The 21,279-nt window shown below is 40.1% G+C and overlaps 1 protein-coding gene across 15 annotated transcripts in view; it reads left to right on the top strand.

Moving 5' to 3' along the window:
* Positions 1–21,279, top strand: part of PKHD1 (PKHD1 ciliary IPT domain containing fibrocystin/polyductin) — a 553,193-nt gene that overhangs the window by 226,506 nt on the left and 305,408 nt on the right. For all 15 annotated transcript variants that reach the window (XR_012517272.1, XR_012517273.1, XM_074397885.1 and 12 more), the window contains 3 exons: positions 965–1,142; positions 8,819–9,014; positions 20,558–20,623. Coding sequence is in view for 13 of the 15 variants with exons in the window: in XM_074397885.1 (XP_074253986.1) it covers positions 965–1,142; positions 8,819–9,014; positions 20,558–20,623 (440 nt within the window). In the remaining 2 variants the exon portion in view is untranslated. The remainder of the gene's footprint in view (positions 1–964; positions 1,143–8,818; positions 9,015–20,557; positions 20,624–21,279) is intronic.

The raw sequence follows: 21,279 nt of genomic DNA, 5'->3' as shown, positions 1-21,279 counted from the left end.
ACTGGATTCACAGATTTCTAGTTCTATTACGTGATACATATTGCTTTTGCTCTACACTGCCTCAGTTTCCTCATTTGGTAAAATGTGGTTCTTCTAGAACACTTTACTTTAGAAAATGTCACTGGCTGCTTTTGGAAGATCCCATCTATTCATTTTTCATTCATATAACAAATATGATTTGGGTGCCATTGTGTGCTGGGCCCTGTGCCAGGGCAGAGGATACCAATAAGAAAGGGGAAAACACCTCTAACTTATGGATCTTATAGTCTATGTTTTCAAAAAAGCAAATCCAAGACCACATAGGTACTGTAGTAGGAGTGACCACTAGGCATTACACAAGCCCGCAGAAGATGAGCAGGTTACCTCATTATTCTAGAGAAGGTTGCTGAAGCCACTCCTGTGGGGTATTTGGAGCTAGCCTGCTGAGAGTCTCAGCACCTAGATGCTTCAGGGGCCCAGGTGTCTGTCAATTGTTCCTTATGTAAATATCCAGTTACCAATAATGTTTTCTTCTGCGATAAATCTGGTCCAAGGCAAAATTCTGGCTATAGACATTTCTTTGTTAAAATTATAGTATATAGTCCTGGCTCACACAAATTCATTAATGTGACATTTATTAGTGGCAGAGGTGGCAGTGAGCCAAGATTGTGCCATTGCACTTCAGCATGGGCAACAAAAGCAAAACTCTGTGTCAAAAAAAAAAAAAAAAAGATTTGACAGTCACCACCTCCAGTTCACCAGGCCATTGTGATAGGCAAATGATCCAGTGGAAACTGGCCACTGTGTTGTTTTTACTCAGGCAGTGATTGCTAAAACCTTCGTAGACATACAACTAAAGAGGGCCTAATTCATATATGGAGAAAATAGAAAGATGATTGCTATTGACAGAAGAGGAGTGCATTGGATTCAGAATGAGCAAATAATCTTGCAACTCATTTTTTTTTTCCTTTTAAAATCACTCTAGAGCAAATGCTCCTGAGGTTTCTTGTGATTTAACCATGACTGACAGCAGAAATAAAACAACCACTGTCAATTATGTACGTGATACATTGTCTAACCCTTATGGCTGGATGGCCCTGCTCTTGGACCAAGAGACCTACTCATTGCATTTTGAGAACCTGTGGATCAACAGATCTCTGCAGGTAACCCAATTCATTAGTCGATATGTCCCATTCTCATGGGTTCTTATCTTTCTTTCTTTGAGATTGAAAACAAATGGGTTGAAAGGGGAGCAGTTTATCTTGTCATTGAAAGTCTTGGAATATTCTAACGCTGATAAAGAAAACTGCAGTAGCATTTTGGCCAGATGAATATAAGCTATATATAAGATTTGGTTTCTGTTTTAACTTGAAAATTTTAGAAACTATTTTTGTGTTACTGTGAATGTAGAATGGTTCCGCCTAAAAATTTGAACTTGTTAATACAATGAGAAACAACCTCTACAGATCTTATAGAATTGCATTTCTTAAAAAATTACTGGTTAATAGCCAATTTACCCTAGAGAGAAGTGTTTGTAGCCAGAGAAAATGCCTTACCAAAGCATTTCTACATTGCATACTGCCACCTTGTGGTCAAAGATTAGCTTGCAAATAGAAGTCTGAGTCCCCAGGCTGGATTGGGTTAAGGGAGACAACAGCAGTGAAGATAGAAATGGCCATGTGGCAACATGGCCTACTACAAGCAGAGACAGTCGAAGGCTCCCATTGGAAATAAATAAATAAATAAAAACATAGTAAGCGTATGAAGTCTTCATTGGCAACCAAGGTATCCAGGTTCACTCATCAAAATCGACTAGAAGGCTGGTGTGAACCACAGAAGGAAGAGCAGTGTGGGAAGGGGACCCCCGTCCTCCAGCCATGGAAGGCAGTAAGTGAGTACACTACCCAGCCGTGAAAACTGCTTTTTCCACGGAATTGTGCAACCCATGGATAGGAAGATCCTACTTGTGAACCCACATCACCAGGACCTGGTGTCCTAAGCCCAGAACACACAGACTCTTACAGCCTCTCAGCTGGAATCTACTTAAGCCTACCAAACTTCCAGGGGGAGGGGCGACCAGAATCGGCTTCTGCTGCCTGCTGTCTAAGCCGTTTGAGCTCCTTGGAGGAGAGGCAGCAGCCACCGCTGGGACCTGTGACTGTCTAACATGCTAAGCTCCCTGGGTGGGGGAAGGGTGACACCCATTTCTATAGCTCTAGGCTGTACTTTTCCCCAGCCGGAGCCAGGGAGGCTGGACAGCTTTGTCCCAGTCTTGTCCCCACAGCCCAGCACACCAGCCATGGCGGTCTGCAGCCAGAGTGCCTCTTCAGGCCTAACTCTGAACCGTCCTTCCTCAGTGGGCAGAGCTTCCCCACAGGATCTCTGATAACTCCAGCCAGAGCCTCAGGGACAAAATTCAGATCTCCCTGGGCATGAGTCCCTCGTGGGAGGGGGTAGTCTCTGTGGACCTGCAGACTTAGCCTCTACTCCTGGTAGTTCCAAGGAATCCAGGAAGCTCAGACAAGTGAATTGCCCCCAGTGAAACACACCCTCTCAACCCAGGGACAAAGTGCTTCGTTAAATGGGTCCTGCTCCATATGCCAGCAAACTGGGTGAACCCTCCAACAGGGGTTGTCAGACACTCTATAGAGGAGTGATCCTACTGTCATCAGGTTGGTGCCCCTTGAGGTCAGAGGTCCCAGAAGAAGTAACAGGCACCCATCTTTGCTATTCTTTAGCCTCCTTGAGTGACATCTCCAGGCACAGGAGCAAATCAGATGAATATGGCCTGAAGTGAATCCCCAGCAAACGGCAGCAGCCCTATGGAAGAAGGACCTGAAAGAAAAACAAACAAGCAGAAAGTGTCAACAGCATCATCAGCATCATTATCAACAACAGCAAAAAGGCCCCCACAAAAACCCCATCCAAGGATCAGCAACCTCAAAGGCCAAAACTAGACAAACTCAGAAAGATGAGAAAGAATCAATGAAAAAATGCTGAAAACCAGAAAGACCAGAGTGCCTCTTCTCCAAATGATCACAGTGTCTCTCTATCAAGGGCAGAGAACTGGGTGGAGGATAAAATGGATGAATTGACAGAAGTAGGCTTCAGAAGATGGGTAATAAAAAACTATGATGAACTAAAGGAGCATGTTCTAACCCAATCCAAAGAAGCTAAGAATCTTGAAAATGATTAGAGGAATTGCAAACTAGAATATCCAGTTTAGAGAGAAACATAAACAATCTGATGGAGCCAAAAACCATAGCACAAGAATTTTGTGAAGCATATACAAGTATCGACAGCTGAATTAACCAAGTGGAAGAAAGGATATCAGAGTTTGAAGATCATCTCACTGAAATAAGACATGCAGATAAGAATAGAGAAAAAAAGAATGAAAAGGAATGAACAAGGCCTCCAAGAATCATGGGACTTCATAAAAAGACTGAACCTATGATTGATTGGAGTACCAGAAGGAGACAGGGAGAATGGAAAAAAACTGGAAAACAAACTTCAGGATGTTATCTAGGAGAACTTCACCAACCTAGCAAGACAGGCCAACATGCAAATTTAGGAAATACAGAGAACACCAGTAGGAGACTCCATGATAAGTTCAACCCCAAGACACATAATCATCAGATTCTCCAAGGTCAAGATGAAGAAAACACTGTTAAAGGCAGCCAGAGAGAAAGGCCAGCTCACTTAAAAAGGGAAGCCCAACAGATTAACAGCAGACTTCTCAGCAGAAACTCTACAAGCCTGTAGATATTGGGGGCCAATATTCGACATTTTTAAAGAAACGACTTTTCAACCCAGAATTTCATATCCAGCCAAACTAAGCTTCATAAGTGAAGATAAGCAAATGTTGAGGGATTTCATTACCACCAGGCCTGCCCTAAAGAGCTCCTGAAAGAAGCACTAAATATAGAAAGAAAAAAAAACTGGTATGAGCCACTACAAAAACACACCAAAGTATATAGACCAATGATTCTATGAAGAAACTGCATCAACTAGTGTGGAAAACAAGCAAATAGCATCATGATGACAGGATCAAATTCACATAACAATACTGTCCTTAAATGTAAATGGGCTAAATGCCCCAATTAAAAGATACAGACTGGTAAATTGGATAAGTAGTCAAGAACCCATCAGTGTGCTCTATTCAGGAGACCCATCTTATGTGCAAAGACACACACAGGCTCAAAATAAAGTGATGGAGGAAAACTTACCAAGCAAATGGAAAGAAAAAAATAAGTAGGGGTTGCAATCCTAGTCTTTGATAAAACAGACTTTAAACCAACACAGATTTAAAAAAAGACAAAGAAAGGCATTACATAATGGTGAAGGGAACAATTCAACAGGAAGAGCTAGCTATTCTAAATATACATGTACCCAATACAAGAGCACCCAAGTCATAAAGCAAGTTCTTAGACTTAGACTTAAGACGAAGAGACTTAGACTACCGCACAATAATAGTGGAAGACTTTAACACCCCAATGTCAGTATTAGACAGATCAACAAGACAGAAAATTAACAAAGATATTCAGGACTGGAACTCAGCACTGGATCAAGTGGACCTAGTAGACATCTACAGAACTCTCTACTCCAAATCAACAGAACGTACATTCTTCTGTGGCACTTATTCCAAAATCTACCACATATTGGAAGTAAAACATTCCTCAGCAAATGCAGAATAACTTAAATCATAACAGTCTCTCAGACCACAGTACAATCAAATTAGTACTCAGGATTAAGAAACTCACTCAAAACCACACAATTTCATGGAAATTAAACAACCTTCTCCTGAATGACTCCTGGGCAAATAATGAAATTAAGACAGAAATAAAGAACTATTTTGAAACCAAAGGGGACAAAGAGACAATGAATTGGAATCTCTGGGACACAGCTAAAGCAGTGTTAAGAGGGAAATTTATAGCACTAAATGCCCATATCAGAAAGCTAGAAAGATCTCAAATCAATACCCTAACATCACAATTAAGATCTAGAGATGTGAGAGCAAACTAATCCAAAAGCTAGCAGAAAACAATAAATAAGTTAGATCAGGGCAGAACTGAAGGAGACAGAGACATGAAAAACCTCCCAAAAAATCAATAAATCCAGGAGCTGTTTTTTTTAAATTAACATAATAGATAGACTGCTAGCTAGACTAATAAAGAAGAGACACAATAGACACAATAAAAAGGGATAAAAGGGATATCACCCCTGACCCCACAGAAATAAAAACTGCCACCAGAGGATACTGTAAACAGGTCTGTGCAAATAAACTAGAAAATCTAGAAGAAATGCATAAATTCCTGGACACAAACACTTTACTAAGACCAAACCAAGAAGAAACTGAATCCCTGAATAGACCAATAACAAACTCTGAAATTGAGGCAGTAATTAATAGCTTACCAACCACAAAAAGCTGAGGACTAGATGAATTCACAGCCGAATTCTACCAGCAGTACAAAGAGAAGCTGGTATCATTCCTTCTGAAACAATTTCAAACAATTGCAAAGGAGGGACTTCTCTCTAACTCATTTTATGAAGCCAGCATCATCCTGCTACCAAAAGTGGGAGAGACACAATAAAAAAAGAAAATTTCAGGCCAATATCCCTGATGAACATCAATGTGAAAATCCTCAATAAAATATTGGCAAACCAAATCCAGTAACATATCAAAAGACTTTTTCACCATGATCAAGTTGGCTGCATCCCTGGGATGCAAGGCTGGTTTAACATAAATCAATAAACATAATTCATGACATAAACAGAACCAAAGACAAAAACCACTTGATTATCTCAATAGATTCAGAAAAGGCCTTTGATAAAATTCAACATCCCTTCATGTTAAAAACTCTCAATAAACTAGGTATTGATGGAACAGCTCTCAAAATAATAAGAGCTATTTATGACAAACCCACAGCCAATATCATATTGAATGGGCAAAAGCTAGAAGCATTCCCTTTGAAAACCAGTATGAGAAAAGGATGCCCTCTCTCACCACTCCTATTCAACATAGTATTGGAAGTTGTGGCCAGATAGTAAGGAAAGAGAAAGAAATAAAGTATATTCAAATAAGAAGAGAGAAATTCAAGTTGTTTCTATTTGCAGATGACATGATTTTATATTTAGAAAACCCCATCATCTCAGCTGAAAAACTTCTTGAACTGATAAGCAACTTCAGCAAAATCTTAGGATACAAAATCAATGTGCAAAAACCACAAGCATTCCTTTACAACAACAACAGGCAAGCAGAGAGCCAAGTCATGAGTGAGCTATTCATAATCACTACAAGGAGAATAAAATACATAGAAATATAGCTAAAAAGCAATGTGAAGGACCTTTTCAAGGAGAACTACAAACCACTGCTCAAGGAAATAAGAGAGAACATAAACAAATGGAAAAATATTCCATGCTCTTGGATAGAAAGAATCAGTATTGTGAAAATGGCCATACTGCCCAAAGTAATTTATAACCAGGACAATCCTAACAAAATAACAAAGCTGGAGGCATCACGTTATCTGACTTCAAACTATACTAGAAGGCTACAGTAACCAAAACAGCATGGTACTGGTACCAAAACAGCCATATAGACCAATGGAGCAGAACAGAGACTTCAGAAATAACACTACTCATCTACAACCATCAGATCTTTGACAAACCTGACAAAAACAAGCAATGGGGAAGGATCTTTTATTCAGTAAATGGTCCTGGGAAAACTGCCTAGCCATATGCATAAAACTGAAACTGGACCCCTTTATTATACCTTATACAAAAATCAACTCCAGATGGATTAAAGACTTACATGTAAAATCCCAAACCGTAAAAACTCTAGAAGAAAACCTAGGCAATACCATTCAGGACATGAGCATGGGCAAAGATTTCATGATGAAAATGCCAAAAGCAATTGCAACGAAAGAATTGACAAATGAGATCAAATTAAAGTAACGAGCTTCTGCTTAGCAAAAAAACCTGTCATCAGAGTGAATAAGCAATCTACAGAATGGAAGAAAAATTTTGCTATCTATCCATCTGAAAAAAGTCTAATATCCAGAATTTACAAGGAACTTAAACATATTTACAAGAAAAAGACAATCCTATCAAAAAATGGGCAAAGGATATAAACAGACACTTCTCAGAAGAAGACATATACATGTCCAACATACGAAAAAAAATTCAACATAACTGATCATCAGAGAAATGCAAACCAAACCCACAACGAGATACCATCTCATGCTAGTCAGAATGGCAATTATTAAAAAGTCAGGAAACAATAGATGTTGGTGAGGCTGTAGAGAAATAGGAATGCTTTTACACTGCTGGTGGGAATGTAAATTAATTCAACCATTGTGGAAGATAGTGTGGCAATTCCTCAAGGATCTAGTACCAGAAATACCATTTGACCTAGCAATCCTATTACTGGTTATATACCCAAAGGATTATAAATCATTATACTGTAAAGACACATGCACATGTATGTTTATTTCAGCACTATTTATAATAGCAAAGACATGGAACCAACCCAAATGCTCATCAATGATAGATGGGATAAAGAAAATGTAGTATAGCTACATCATGGAATACTATGCAGTCAAAAAAAGGAATGAGAGCATGTCCTTTGCAGAGACATGGATAAAGCTGGAAGCCATTATCCTAAGAAAACTAACACAGGAACAGAAAACCAAAAACCTCCTGTTCTCATTCGTAAGAGAGAATTGAACATTGAGAACGCATGGACACAGAGGGGAACAACACACATCAGGGCCTGGTGGGGGGTAGGAAGTGAGGGGAGGAAACTTAGAGGTTGGGTCAATAGGTGCAGCAAACCACCGTGGTACACATGTACCTATGTAACAAACTCGCACGTTTTACACACACATCCTGTTATTTTTTTTTTAGAAGAAATTTAAAAAAATGAAATGGCCACATGGAAATTGGGTACATTTTTCCATATTTTTAAACAGCAATCTAGTGGAATTCTCTAAGCTTCTTTTCATGCTTTTAACATATGTATTTCTTCCTATCTCATCATACGTATTGCCCCTAACAGTCATGAGGGTGTATCTTAGGGCGACAGAGCTGTGCCATGGTTATGAGGAATTCAGAATAGAATTGCTTTTGATCTTCCCACCATGCTTTCAGAAAGCATGCACACTTCTCTTTCGTTGCTTGAGATTCCTGTGAGAGCATGCTGGTGAATTTTCATGCAGTGAAAATAGTAGGATGTGCCTCTGGAGGTGGATACCCTAGGTTTATGTCCAGATGCAGCACTCTTCCGCTTTGTGATATGGGGCAAGCTACTGAACTTCAACTATAAAATGGGACAGTAAGACTAACAATTGGGGTGGGGAGTCTTTCAAGGACTGAATGACTGGAATGAGTAGTGCCTGACTGCATAGTAAACACTGTTAGCTATTATTGTGATAAATGGATGACAGGCCTATCACTGCCTGCCTCATCAAGTCATGGGAAAAACTGGAAAGGCATTCTAGACCTGGACTTGTCTCTTCTAGCTGTTTGACTTGAGGCAAGTCAGTTTACATGTCTTGGCCTTGGTTTTCTCCTCTGTTATTGAGACTGTGAAGCAAGATGAATCTTAGGGCATCTTTCAGTCTTCATAGTCTGATTTTGCAGCTCTAGTTATGATTTTTTTATGACATAGATTTAAGTAGGCCCATTTCCCACAAGAAAAGTACAAGCTGGGTCTGAACTGCGTGATTTCTAAACTACCTCATTTGTGTTCTCTGTAGTTGTCTTGACGGGGGTGTGGTGGAGTGGGTAGAATGAGGGGGTTCCTTAATAAATGAGCACTATTGTGTTTTTCTTTCACTTCCAGTACTCAGCAACCTTTGACAACTTTGCTCCTGGTAATTACCTGTGGTTGGTGCACACAGATTTGCCGCCCTACCCTGACATCCTCCTAAAATGTGGGAGTCGAGTGGGTCTGTCTCTTCCATTTCTTCCATCGCCAGCTCAGAACCAAGGCTGTGACTGGTTTTTCAATAGCCAGTTGAGGCAACTCACTTATCTGGGTAAGTATCCAATTGGATGAATGTTTTGGGAACACATAGTCAGAAGTTGCCAATCACCCTTGAATTCCAGACATTTGTACTGTGAAGTATTGAGGATCTGAGCTGTGTGTTACAGTTGAGTGAGTGTGCTCTGAAGTTCGACTGCCTGGGTTTAAATCCCAGCTCCAACACTCACCAGCTGGCGTACACAGAGTCTAAGTCTCAGTCTCCTTCTGTATAGAGAAGTGTGACCATAGGGCCTACCTCAAAGGATAGGAAATTTAATAAAGAATAACATGCAAATGTCTTGAGCAGAGAGTCTAGCCCACAAAACATGCTTAGTAGATATTGGTAGTTATTATTAATAATATCTTTATGTTAGGGCATGTCGTATTGGTTTGTAGTGAAACAATTGCACATGTAAAGATGGATGTTGTGCTTTAGTCCAGGAGTTTGAGACCAGCCAGGGCAGCAAAGCAAAACCCTCTCTCTACAAAAAACAAACAAAAAAAAGCTAGGCATGGTGGCACATGCTTATGTCTCAGTTACTTAGGCAGCTGAGGTGGGAGGATAGCTTGAGCCCAGGAGGTTGAGCCTGCAGTGATCCATGAGCATTCCACTGCAGTTCAGCCTGGGCAACAGACTGAGACCTCATCTCAAAAATAAATAAAAAAAGAAAAAAACGCTTCGCCGATTATGACCATTGATATGAGGAACAGTAGACAGTGCAAGATAGAGGGTGTCAATGCAGAGAGAGGCTGAATTAAGACTGAGGTTTATGTTGAAGGCAAGAAGAAAAACCTTTGATGAAAATCCGAGGTCAGGAAGATGAGTAGCATGGAGGGCCGATATGAACACCAGGGGTGGACCATGTCTGTTTACGTCAAGATTAGCATGAGGTTGAAGGAATCAGGAACCCTACTGTGACTGCAGAACCAGAGGTCAAAGGTTTTTTCTTATCTTCTTACTGTGCATGTTTCACAGGATCCCAGTGTGAGAGTCAGTACTATCCACTTCATTTGATTTCCTGGAGTTTATTTCATGTTCCTTTTCTATACCATGTCAGCATTGGTCACTCTGAGCACCCTGGTACCTACTTGTTCCAATCTCAGCTCACTGTGAGGCCATTTCCTACAGTTGTGTGTAAAAAGGAGAAACAGGTCGTAAGAACAACATTTTTGTTATGAATTGCTCTTAGTAGATCCTGGTCAAAGTCAGGGGATCTTATTAGCATAACAGGTTCTAGCCTCTGCTGTAAATCCAAGGTGGCCATGGCTTTAGAAGGTGAAGCAATGGTCCTGAGTCCGTTCCTTGCCTCTCTCACATGTGCCTAACCATAAGTCAAGTGAGTCTGACCTACAGGCGAGCTCCAGAACGGTTACATTTTAATAGCATCAGAGAGGAGAGTCCGGTGCTCCCTTGGTATTTTTTTTTTTTAATGTCTTTGTCAAAAGGATTGTTGTATATTTTATTTGCACTGAATTGTACCATTCAAATTTTATTTCTGATTTGATCCATTCATAAATGTAACCTAAGATGATAAAAACTTAAAATGGACAGAGATTTCTGAGATTGTTTTACCACTTCAGCCAAATACAGTCATAAATAAGAGTAAATAGTTGCCATTAACTTTATGGCTATTCACTTGATATGTATTCTGGGACAAAATTTTAATTTCAATTGCTCTCTTTCCATTACTTAGCCTGCTTCCAAAGAGGCTGTCTTGTCCACAGGTTCTGTTCGTGAACAGCAAGATAATTTGAATACTCAAATAAGCGAAACATAATAAAACCCATTTATGATACAAAGAAAAAAAATCAAATCATGTAGCTATAGATTTTCTTCCCTTCTGATAGCATTATTAATTGAATTTATAGCAAGTTATGCTATTATATACACATATGGTGTAAATTCACATCTGTGTAAATAGCTGTGTGCATGTACATGTGTGCTTATATGTACATGTACATCTGTATCTGTGCATATGTATGATGCAAATGAATGTCTTAATGTAAAACATTTCTATTAGGTAGATAACATTTATTTTTAAAAAATTATTTGTATTGGAGTATCCTAGTATCTCCTCCTTCAAATATGAGTTGGAAAAGAAATAAGAAGTTGCAGAAGATTTGTTGAATGCTTGATAAACTTGGAGACTCTTGCTTCTTGAAGGGATTCCCAGTAGGAGCTTTTATGGTCATTGGTGCCACCTTTATCCTCTGAGTGTACGGAGCAGATAACTGGCGTGATCCACTTCTATTCTCATTTCTGGGCTGTCACGGTGACAGTATGAGGACTCAGGAGGAACTGAGGCTCACCCTGCTCCTCCATGGCAGTGTGCCACATGGCTAATACTGGGTTGTGCAAATTTAGCTGTAATTTTGGGTATTATCTGTGTAAAGTTTATAAGATCTATATAGCAAGGTGGTGATTAGACTTCCACATTTTCCATGTGCCTGACTGCATTTCCCAGTGCCATAATGGTAGTTGCTGTTGCTGGTACCCAAGCAAAAGTCCGAGGAGTAGAGTTGCAGTTCTGTGCCGTGCGTTTTACATATTGATTAGATTGTTACTTTCAATTAACTGTCTTTTTCAGACCACTTTCCCTTACAGAACCATGAGGTAGATAATTTACATGAAACACACAATCTATGCAGATAGCGAAAGTTAAGACCACATAGTGTATGTGGACATATTCCTGGGATGAAACACATGGGAATGTGGTGTATACAGAAGTTTATTTTATTGTAGGGAAGCTGCTTGATCTCTTTCAGGGCCACAGAATTCCATAGTAGATTTTTTGGGGTGTGTGTGGTTCCTTTTCTTGGCTTGCATTTCATTGAGAGTGCTGCTTCACTGACAATTGGCTGAATTTCATTCACTGGTTGACCACTTCTAAGTGGGCCATCTTTTGTATTGTTTTACCACATCCCCCAGGATAGGAAGTTCTGGAAAAATCACAATTATCTTCATTTCCTCTGTTTTGCTGTTGCATGCGTGATTTAAGATACCTGACTCATCTTAGACCCAGCTGAGAGTGGAAAAAACCTGAACCCAGGCATTCTAGCTCCTGGCTCTGGATCTCTCCACTAGAGTGTGCTGCCCACTAAATAATTGTGGATCACTGACCAGAAAGGATGGTGGGAGTGCTAGGCAGGGTTGTGGGAGAACACGTCTCATGGATCCCCAGTGACAAAGAAAAAAATCCTACACATACAATATATTTTGACCCTTGCATTTTTCTTTTCTACCAAGGCAAGTTTTGTCTTTGTTCAGCAAACAGTTTCACAGAGTGCAGTTTTTTTGGAAAGCTCATGGCCAGAGCTTGGGGCTTAGGGTTTTAATCAGTGGCTGGCTGGTTATTTTACCTGGGGCATGGCATTATAATTGCTCCATGCCTCAATGGCTTTATTTACACAGCAAGGTTAAGAATACTTACTTGTCTTTTGGAACTGTGGCGCAAAACACCCAAACATATTCAAGGGTGGTTAGTGTGCTATGTTACTTTGTAAACATTTTCCTGATAGATTATTTCTCTAGAATTTTTCTTTCTTTATAGAAAATTAACAATATCATGTGTCATAAACTCAGTGTATGTGTTATAACCTTTTTGAAAGGATCTCCCTCTATTTTGTTACATTTTTATGAGACAACTGAGATTCACAATAATACGACATATATGATACATTGTTCCCATGACTGAAATCTGATGCGACTTAAGCAATTGGTAGCCACAGAATAAGATAAACTCGCTCGTTTAAAAATATCTGTTAGGGAGATTAGTTCACGTTGCCTTTCTAAAGCCACTGAGAATTTTGCCCAAGGAGCTACTTACAAAACAGACCACAAGTAAAGTACTTATATGCACTCTCGTTTGTGTTAGGACCCCGCAGGAGCAATATATGATGTGATAAACTATTATGAATATGATGAACTATTATTGCGTGTCCCTACCGTAGCTTCTATGCCATGCTTGGGAATGGGTATGACTGTAGAACAAGTGTTCTTTTATATTTGCAAAGTTGGGAGAAAAATCCAGCAAGCCCATTTTTCCCTTCACGCGATTTGATGCACTGACTGCTCATGTCTCTGCCTTACAAAGCCAGTTTCCCACTGCCTCTTTCCCTGCTGTTTTTTTTCCTAGGATGTTTCAGTTCATGGTGAACTATTTTTATTTTTTAGTTACATTAACGCTATGAAATAATTAGTCAGCTAATTAATCTGGTTTACAAGCTTTGTAGGATTCTTCAGCTGTCAGTCAGGCCCAGGCCTGAGGCCTACATCAAGTCTCAGCTCTCTTGCCCATGTGATTCCTGTTGCCATGGCTACTGGCTACATCTGCTGACACCCCACTCTCTATTTATTGCTTAATTAAGAATTTCACGCTCAGCCCTTATCTGCCTCTAAGAACAAGCGCACACTGTTAAGAAATTCCAAATTTAGGCCCAGGCACAAGGAAAGCCTTTCTTATGGGCTTGGCTGTATGGAGCCTCTCTAACGATCCTCTCGGCATCCCAGCCGCCACCCTTCAATCAAAAATCATTAAATGGGGCAGAGATAATGAGCATGTAGCATATCAAAAGAAGGATGCTTGCTTGGTCCAAAGGAGGAAAAGCTGCTCAGCCCTATGCTCAGCTCCACTTCAAAGGGAGATGAGACCTCTCAACACTGGGGCCTGATAATGCCTCATTTGTTCTTGGCTTGACTTATGCAAAAGGTCTGGTATGTCAGAGTCCAATCTCACAGACGTGGGTTTCCCCCACCTCTTGCCTCCACCTCCACCAGCCCCTTCCCTGGCCTTCCACACACTCCTGTGTCAGCACTTAGGCAGCTGGGTCCCCCAAAGCATCAGAGGGAGCGTATAATCACTGACTCTCCTCTCACAATGGCCACTTGTAGGGGGGTGGCCAGGAGGAGGTCTTCATCACAATAGGAACACAATTATTGCAGCTGCTAGGGAGGGCTATGCTTCTTCCTGTAGAAATAGAATAGCACTTGCCCAAAACAGGAGGAAAAGATTGAGGGGAGGCGGAGGGGAGGTTGAGAAGGGTGGAGAAAACAATCTTGAGTTGATTATTCATAATCTGACTCTTGGAAGCCCGATACAGAGTCAGTGGGGTTCCAGCAGCTGCTCGCACACAGCCTTCTTCTAATAATTGTACATTCTGTCAGGGGTCAACTTACTTTTGACCCTGTCCTTTTATATTGGTAAAAGGCTCTTTAGGGCAAACTGTTGGGTTGTGGCAGGGTGCATTAAACACTCAGAGCCCCTTCCCCTGGCTGGATCCCCCTCCCGACCAGCAGCCGGTGATAAATTCATATCAGATGCTACGCCATTCACAGTTGCCCTCCCGAGTTCACACAGCCCCCACTCATGCGGCAGAGATGCAGCCGAGCTGGGACATTGTGTGAGGCGGCAGCTGAGAAGGTCTGCCTGTGAAGCTCAGAGACTCCTGCGGCACCACCACCTTCTGATCTGAAAAAAGGACTTGTCTAGCCAGGCTGGCCAACGCTTGTGTCCAAATGTCCTCCTCACCACAAATAAAGGGCAAGAGGGCTGTGCATGGAAAGGCAGATGGACTTTATTGTGTGTGCCAAGTTGCCTAGAAGAACTCAGGTCTCATCATGCAGATGGGTCAGAAAAGATGCTGTTAACATGGGAGATGCTAAAAATCAGGATTGCTTTCCTGGGTTTGAGGCTAGGCTCCTGATCCTGTCTAGCACTGTCCAGGTTTCCTTTCCTCAGTGCAACCAGGGCCCTGGAGCCAAGCAGGCTGCTTGCATCAATCATCTCTTCTTCAGCTGGTCTAGAAGACTCCCTGCAAATCCTGGAGAAAGAATTCTTTTAGGATCTAAGGAGGAGAGAGGAGTCAACTGGCTCTCCTGATCTCTTGGGGAAGATTTTGTAGGCAGAGCAGAATCAGAATCTTTTTGCAACTCTGCAGCCATTCTCATGCTGAGGCCCTCTAAGGCAATCCATAGCATTCTAGTTAATAAATTAATTTACATTCTTATAGAAAACGCATTCCCAAAGATCCCTAAGGATTTTTACCAGTAATGTAGAGAATTGACTTCAGGAAATGTACTAACTTTTACGGCAAAAATATAGATAACAGAACAGGGGCTGAAGATGTGTAAAGGGATTTTGCCTCTTGGTTGGAAACAACTTCTCTAAAGGAAAAGGAAGGAAGAGAGGGAGAAAAGGAAGGAAGGAAAGGAAAAAGGAAGGGAGGGAGGGAGGGAAGGAGAAAAGGAGGAGAAGAAGGAAGGAGAGAAAGGAAAGGAAAAGAAAGGAGAAATGAAAGGGAGAAAGAGAAAGGAAAGGGAAGGAAACTTAGAATCAAATATATCTTTTAGGAATCACTCAGGTTAGGAAGTTAATTCTCAACAATGCTGAGTTGCTAGCCTTAATTCACATAGGTCATAGGTGTGGCAACCAATATTCAAACAGCTTTTCTGACTGTAGGTTCAATGCTTTTTGTAGTATGCCATCTTTACTTATTTTAAATCGGAGCTTACATACCTAACCTTATAAACCAACTCTTCTTCCTTCAATTTATAAGAAAAAACAATACGTAGTTAATACTGTGATCCTGAACTTTAGATATTTTAGTGCCATTTTCATAATTTTGTCATATCCTTATATCTTTTGCCTGATTATTTAATATTTTTCTTAAATCAATTTCTATACTGTCTAACTTTTAAAATCTAGCCTTTCTTAGTAATATCCATGAAGTCATGGGTTTAATACAAGTTGTTTTTTCTAAAATACATTAGAATTTATAGATACTAAAATGCAACTTTTTATGCCTCTGAAATAACTACTGCGTATTTTACGTCTTGGGAATATGATGTGGTCTCAAAGGGTTTGGTATAATTGATGAAAAGTAAGAATTGTGAAATAAGGATCTTTTCCAGCTGGGTCTTGCTCTTCACTTGCTAAGAATACCTGCTCCTGAGAACAAACAATATTTTGAGAGTATAGTATGAGAAAATTTGTTTAGTTCCTTACATTTGTGTTTTTTAAGGTTGCCTTGTGAGGAAACAACTGAAATGCTCATTCCCTGGACCTTCCTGAGAGGTTCAGGCTCTGCAGGTCCATGGCAGGGTCTGGGAAATCACAAATACCTCCATAGAAGGATGACAAACATTGCTCTGAGTCAGAATAACAGCAGTTATTGTTCTCTGAGCTAATTAAGAAGGTTTAATTGAGCTAACTTTCAGGATTTTGGCTAAGGCAGACATATCTGTTGGTGTCTTGATCAAGTACTTTTTCTTTTGTCCTTAAAAAAATTTACTGTTTCATAAATGAGTGATACTGGGATAATAGAAGTCTCAGAGGTAATAACAGGATTTTCATATACTATTTCTGTGAAGGCCTTTAAAGGATCATGTTTTACGAGGGCCAGGTTGCCTTCCACTGCTGTCTCTGAGGCTGAAATCAGACAGGAGTGTGGTCCTGTAAATCAAGCTTTAGCTGCCATGGACTAACTGACAAGCAAGCCTTCTCTGTGGCTAAGCCAAAGAGGTCAGCTTCTGGGGAATGAGGTCAAGTTCACTGAGCAGGACAGGAGAAACAGCAGGAGTATGCAGATTTGTGAGTCAGGACGGGGAAAAGATGTGAAGGAAACAGAGGAGGTAACAGAGAGGATGTGGATGAATTAGGCGAAAATGCAGAGAGAACCAACAGCTGCCTCAGGAAGACAGAGCTGGAGCTCTTTGGTCCAGGGCAGACAGAGACAGAAAGAGAAGTCTTGAGTCAGGGTGGGATTGCATGACGTTTGCAGATACCAATTACAGTTGCTATTTTATGTTCTCTCGCTCCGTAGTCAGTGGCTGATGCACTAGATAATTGTGGCCTAAGTGAGAGGTCCTAAAATGTGCATAAACTAAAATGACAAAGTGAGAATGAGAATATGAATGAAATAGTAAAATAAGGTAGGAATCTATAACCTACTAAGTTTCCATGTGCTTTTTATTTTTAAATAAATGGTGGCTTATTTATCCCTCTAAAATTTTAAGAGAGAATTAGACCTGCTTAGGGAGATAATTAATTAATTTTTCTCTTTCCCAGAGCCTTAAGTGAGGACAGAATTTGTCAGACACAACATATTACCCTGGTAGGCCCTAGTATCACATATACTTCAGTAACTCTCTTCTCTCTTACCAGGAGCCATTTTCTTAGCACAGTTTCCTCTTCATCCTAGATGTCTGTGTTTACAGCAAGTTTTGATCATATAGCATTCGTCAGAAAAAATTGGCAATAATTGGCCCGAAGACTTTTTTTTTTCTTTTTCAGCATCAGATCTTCTTACAATCTGGGAAGGATCAACTACAATGGGGTTCCATTTATAAACATGGAAGATTAACCATTCTCAAGTTACAAATACAAAATCAGAAATCATAAGCACTGAGAAAACATATGTACAATATCACAGCTTGTGTAAGGCTTTTAAACTCTTCCCAAGTCAATACCTTCATTCTCAAATGATTTTCATCTCTCTTTGTATTTATTCAAATTGGAAATGACACTTCACATTTACAGTTCTTTATAGAGTCAACACACTTAACAAACTTTAGCAGATCTGGTTTGGTTTCTTACAACTCTGTAATGCTACAGCTCATCATGATTAGGTACAGCTGTGAAAAGATTAGAAAGTAAAAGCATATTTCTTGAGCCTTGTTGACTGGCACCTGGAGTCATGAGCATGCCATCATGACAGTATGGATAATAGTTAACATTTATTGTTCATGATGTGCCAGGCACTGTGCTAAGCATGTTCCATGAATTAGTCTATTTTTTCTATTCCATAGCTCTATGAGATGGATAGTATGATTATTCCCACTTTTAGATGAAGTGAGTGAGGTTTAAAAATGGCGAATAACTTGTCTGTGGCCCATGTGTAGGGACCAGAAAAGCCAGCATTCAGATCCAGGCTGTTGGGCTTCAGCACCTACATTCTCCCCACCATTCACCGCTGTCTCTCATAACCACAACTGGGGAGAGATAGCCCTCTAACCTTTACTCCTCTGCCTCCAAAGGGACTTGGGGCATGTAGAGGTAGTGTTATAGAAAATCAGACTTCTAATTTTTCCTGCTTTTGTTATCTTTTCTCTGTCTACTCTGATACTGAAACTACTTCTCTTCACTGACTGGCATTCACAAAACTACTTCTCTTCACTGACTGGCATTCATAAAACTACTTCTTTTCACTGACTGGCATTCACACACTCAGCGTTTATGAAGTGAGCAATAGATTTTCAATATACTTTTTAGTTCTGTCTGGTTTGGCAGGGAGTTATCCTGGAGATGGGGACCATTTGTGCATGTGTAGAGGTTTAAGAAAACCAGTCACCATTCAGCCCTGTAGCCATTGGTGCAGTGTAGTGGAAAGAGCTACAGATACAAGATTAAACCTAGGATTTCTAAATTGGTCCATGAAAATAAAATATCTATATTTCTAGCCATATCTGATAGCATAAGGTGCATGAGAAAAGTCTTTCTCTCAAAAATTTGAAGACAAAACTAACTATTGATGTAACCTTAAATTATCAGTTTGTGCTCAATAAATATTTATTAAATTGAGAACAAGTTTGGGATGAATATCACAGGATGGACTTAGAAGTGCTTTTCAACTTTAGAGGATGCACAGATCGATGTGAACAGAAGTGGATGGGTTAGATCATATTTTAAAAATATGAGACCGCCAGGCACAGTGGCTCAAACCTGTAATCCCAGCACTTTGGGAGGCTGAGGCAGGTGGATCGCAAGGTCAAGAGATGGAGACCATCCTGGTCAACATGGTGAAACCCCGTCTCTACTAAAAATACAAAAGATTAGCTGGGCATGGTGATGTGTGCCTGTAATCCCAGCTACTCAGGATACTGAGGCAGGAAAATTGCCTGAACCCAGAAGGCGGAGGTTGCAGTGAGCCGAGATCACACCATTGCACTCCAGCCTGGGTAACAAGAGTGAAACTCCATCTCAAAAAAAAAAAAAAAAAAAAGAGACCTTGACTGGTGGCTTTATTATTAGTATTAAGTTAGAAAGATGGGTGAAATAAGCAACAGAGTGAAGGAACAATTTAAGCAAAGTCTTGGAAGTGGTGATAAAGGTAGAACATTTTAAGAGCATGCTGTCATTGCCCTTAATCTCAAGATGTGGCAGTGTAAGGAGAAAGACACAAACTAGTGCTTTACATTCTTAGAAAAACTTTAAAATGAGAAGATGACCAAAATAAGATTAGAAGAATTGAAGAGGTCTCATCATGAATCTCTTTGGGGATCATATTCTTTGTAATATGCTGAAGTTTTAGTTTTATTTTTATTTTTTTCCTGTTTTAGTTTTTTTTGAGATGGAGGCTTGCTCTGTCACCCAGGCTGAAATGCAGCGGCATGGTCTTGGCTCACTGCAACCTCCGCACCAGAGGGTTCAAGCAATTCTCCTGCCTAACCTTCCCTAGTAGCTGAGATTATAGGTGTGCACCACTATGCCCAACTAATTTTTTATTTTTAGTAAAGATGGGATTCACCATGTTGGTCAGGCTGGTCTCAAACTCCTGACCTCAAGTGATCCATCCACCTCAGCCTCTCAAAGTGCTGGGATTACAGGCATGAGCCACAGTGCCCGGCTGCTTATGTTTTATAATTAGAAAGCATGATCCTGTTTATGTCATCTGTGATGGAGGAAAGGGTTTAGGGTTCCAGGAGAACAAAAGTGGAGAGTGTAAGTTTGACCAAGTCTTTGAGGCTGCAGCCTTGAGCAACACGGGGCCCTCCAGTGGTGGGAGGCGTGGCTCATGCAACAAACGATAAGGCAGAAAGGTAATTAACCAATAAGAGACAAGGTGTGACCGAAAAATGGAGTGTGCGTACCTGATTACTAATTAATCAGGCGTGAGAGCACCTTGTAGATGCATTCACTAATTATAGCAGCCTCTCTTGGCAAAGGAGCATATGTTCCCAGCTTAATCTACTGGTTTATACTGACATCAAATTGTCATTATCAGAAAGAATCAGGCCTTTTGATTATTTCCACTAATTTATTGAACACTTAAAATTAATGAACCCCAGGCCTTTTAAATGTGCTCAGTTGGCTTAGAAGATGGGAGGAGGATAGGGGGTGGGGAAAAGGCTTCATTAAAAGGACAATTTGTTTGGATAAAGGTAAAGCAAATACATTTCATGGATGATCTGAACTCTATTGGTGAATTCTAAGAGCTGAGCCTACAAAATGATGGAGAGAAAATAGGGTTTGAGGTGTATGCCCTGCTGGATACCACTGGCCTCCAGAGCACATATGGCTAAAGGTTTTGTTTCTGTTTTTGTTTTTTTCTAATTATTTATGTGCCAATTCTCTTGGAGACCTCATTGCAATTAAGTTTAATCAAATGAAAATGATCAAAATCAAATGTTGGAAATCAGTTGTTAGATTAACAAGGATTTTATTTTTTTGTTTTGAAAATTTAGGCAACTAGAATTTAACCTAAATCCTTTTTTCTCACATGTGACTATCTTTAAGATGATCTTTGTATCACATGCAAGTTGTGGCTTTTGGTGTTTAGTTTCAGGTGAAGGCCAAGTTCAAGTAATTCTCCAGGTGAAGGAAGGCATGCCCCCAACTATTTCAGGTGAGTATTAACCCACCAAACAGAAGTGTCTAGTATAGCAGAATGTCCTCTAGTAATTCTACAAATTCCTTCTTGTCACACTGTTAATAAACAGGCAGATATCAGTTCTAAAGCTTTTGTGTCTGATAATTCTCTACTGTATTGCCCTGTAACTAAAATATGTATCTGCATGGCAAAAAAGGATATAAAGGTGCATTTATTTTTCAAAACAATGAAAGTAAGAATTGAAACATGTAAATAAGCACATTTCATAAATTATGGACCATATGTGCACATAGGACTCCAGAACTGCAGATGGGTGATTAGGCCACCTCCAAATGGAAAGAAAAATTCAGGGTTTCTCTAAACTTTAATTGTTCCCGGTAGTTTCAGGAGATCAGGGTAAACAAACCCTCCTCAAAAGTCAGATGGTTCTGTGAAATCTTTCTAACTCAAAAAACCAATTCTCAAAGTCTAAATGTCTCCTAAGCACCTTCTGATGTGTTTCATTGTTTGTTTTTGTTTATCCTGAGTCAATTTATGCGTTTGCAGGAGGAATAAATATTTTCAAAGGCAGAAATTTCTTTAGATTTTCAGTGGCACTTTTGTGCTGTGTCAGAGCAGAGCCCATGCTAAACAGAAAATGACCTCTTTTTTCTATTTAAATTAATAGATAA

This window comes from Saimiri boliviensis, chromosome 4, assembly GCF_048565385.1.
Source record: "Saimiri boliviensis isolate mSaiBol1 chromosome 4, mSaiBol1.pri, whole genome shotgun sequence".
In the NCBI taxonomy this organism is placed as follows: Eukaryota; Metazoa; Chordata; class Mammalia; order Primates; family Cebidae; genus Saimiri; species Saimiri boliviensis.
Note: the sequence above shows the minus strand (reverse complement) of the source record. Positions and strands in the feature narration are given on the sequence as shown.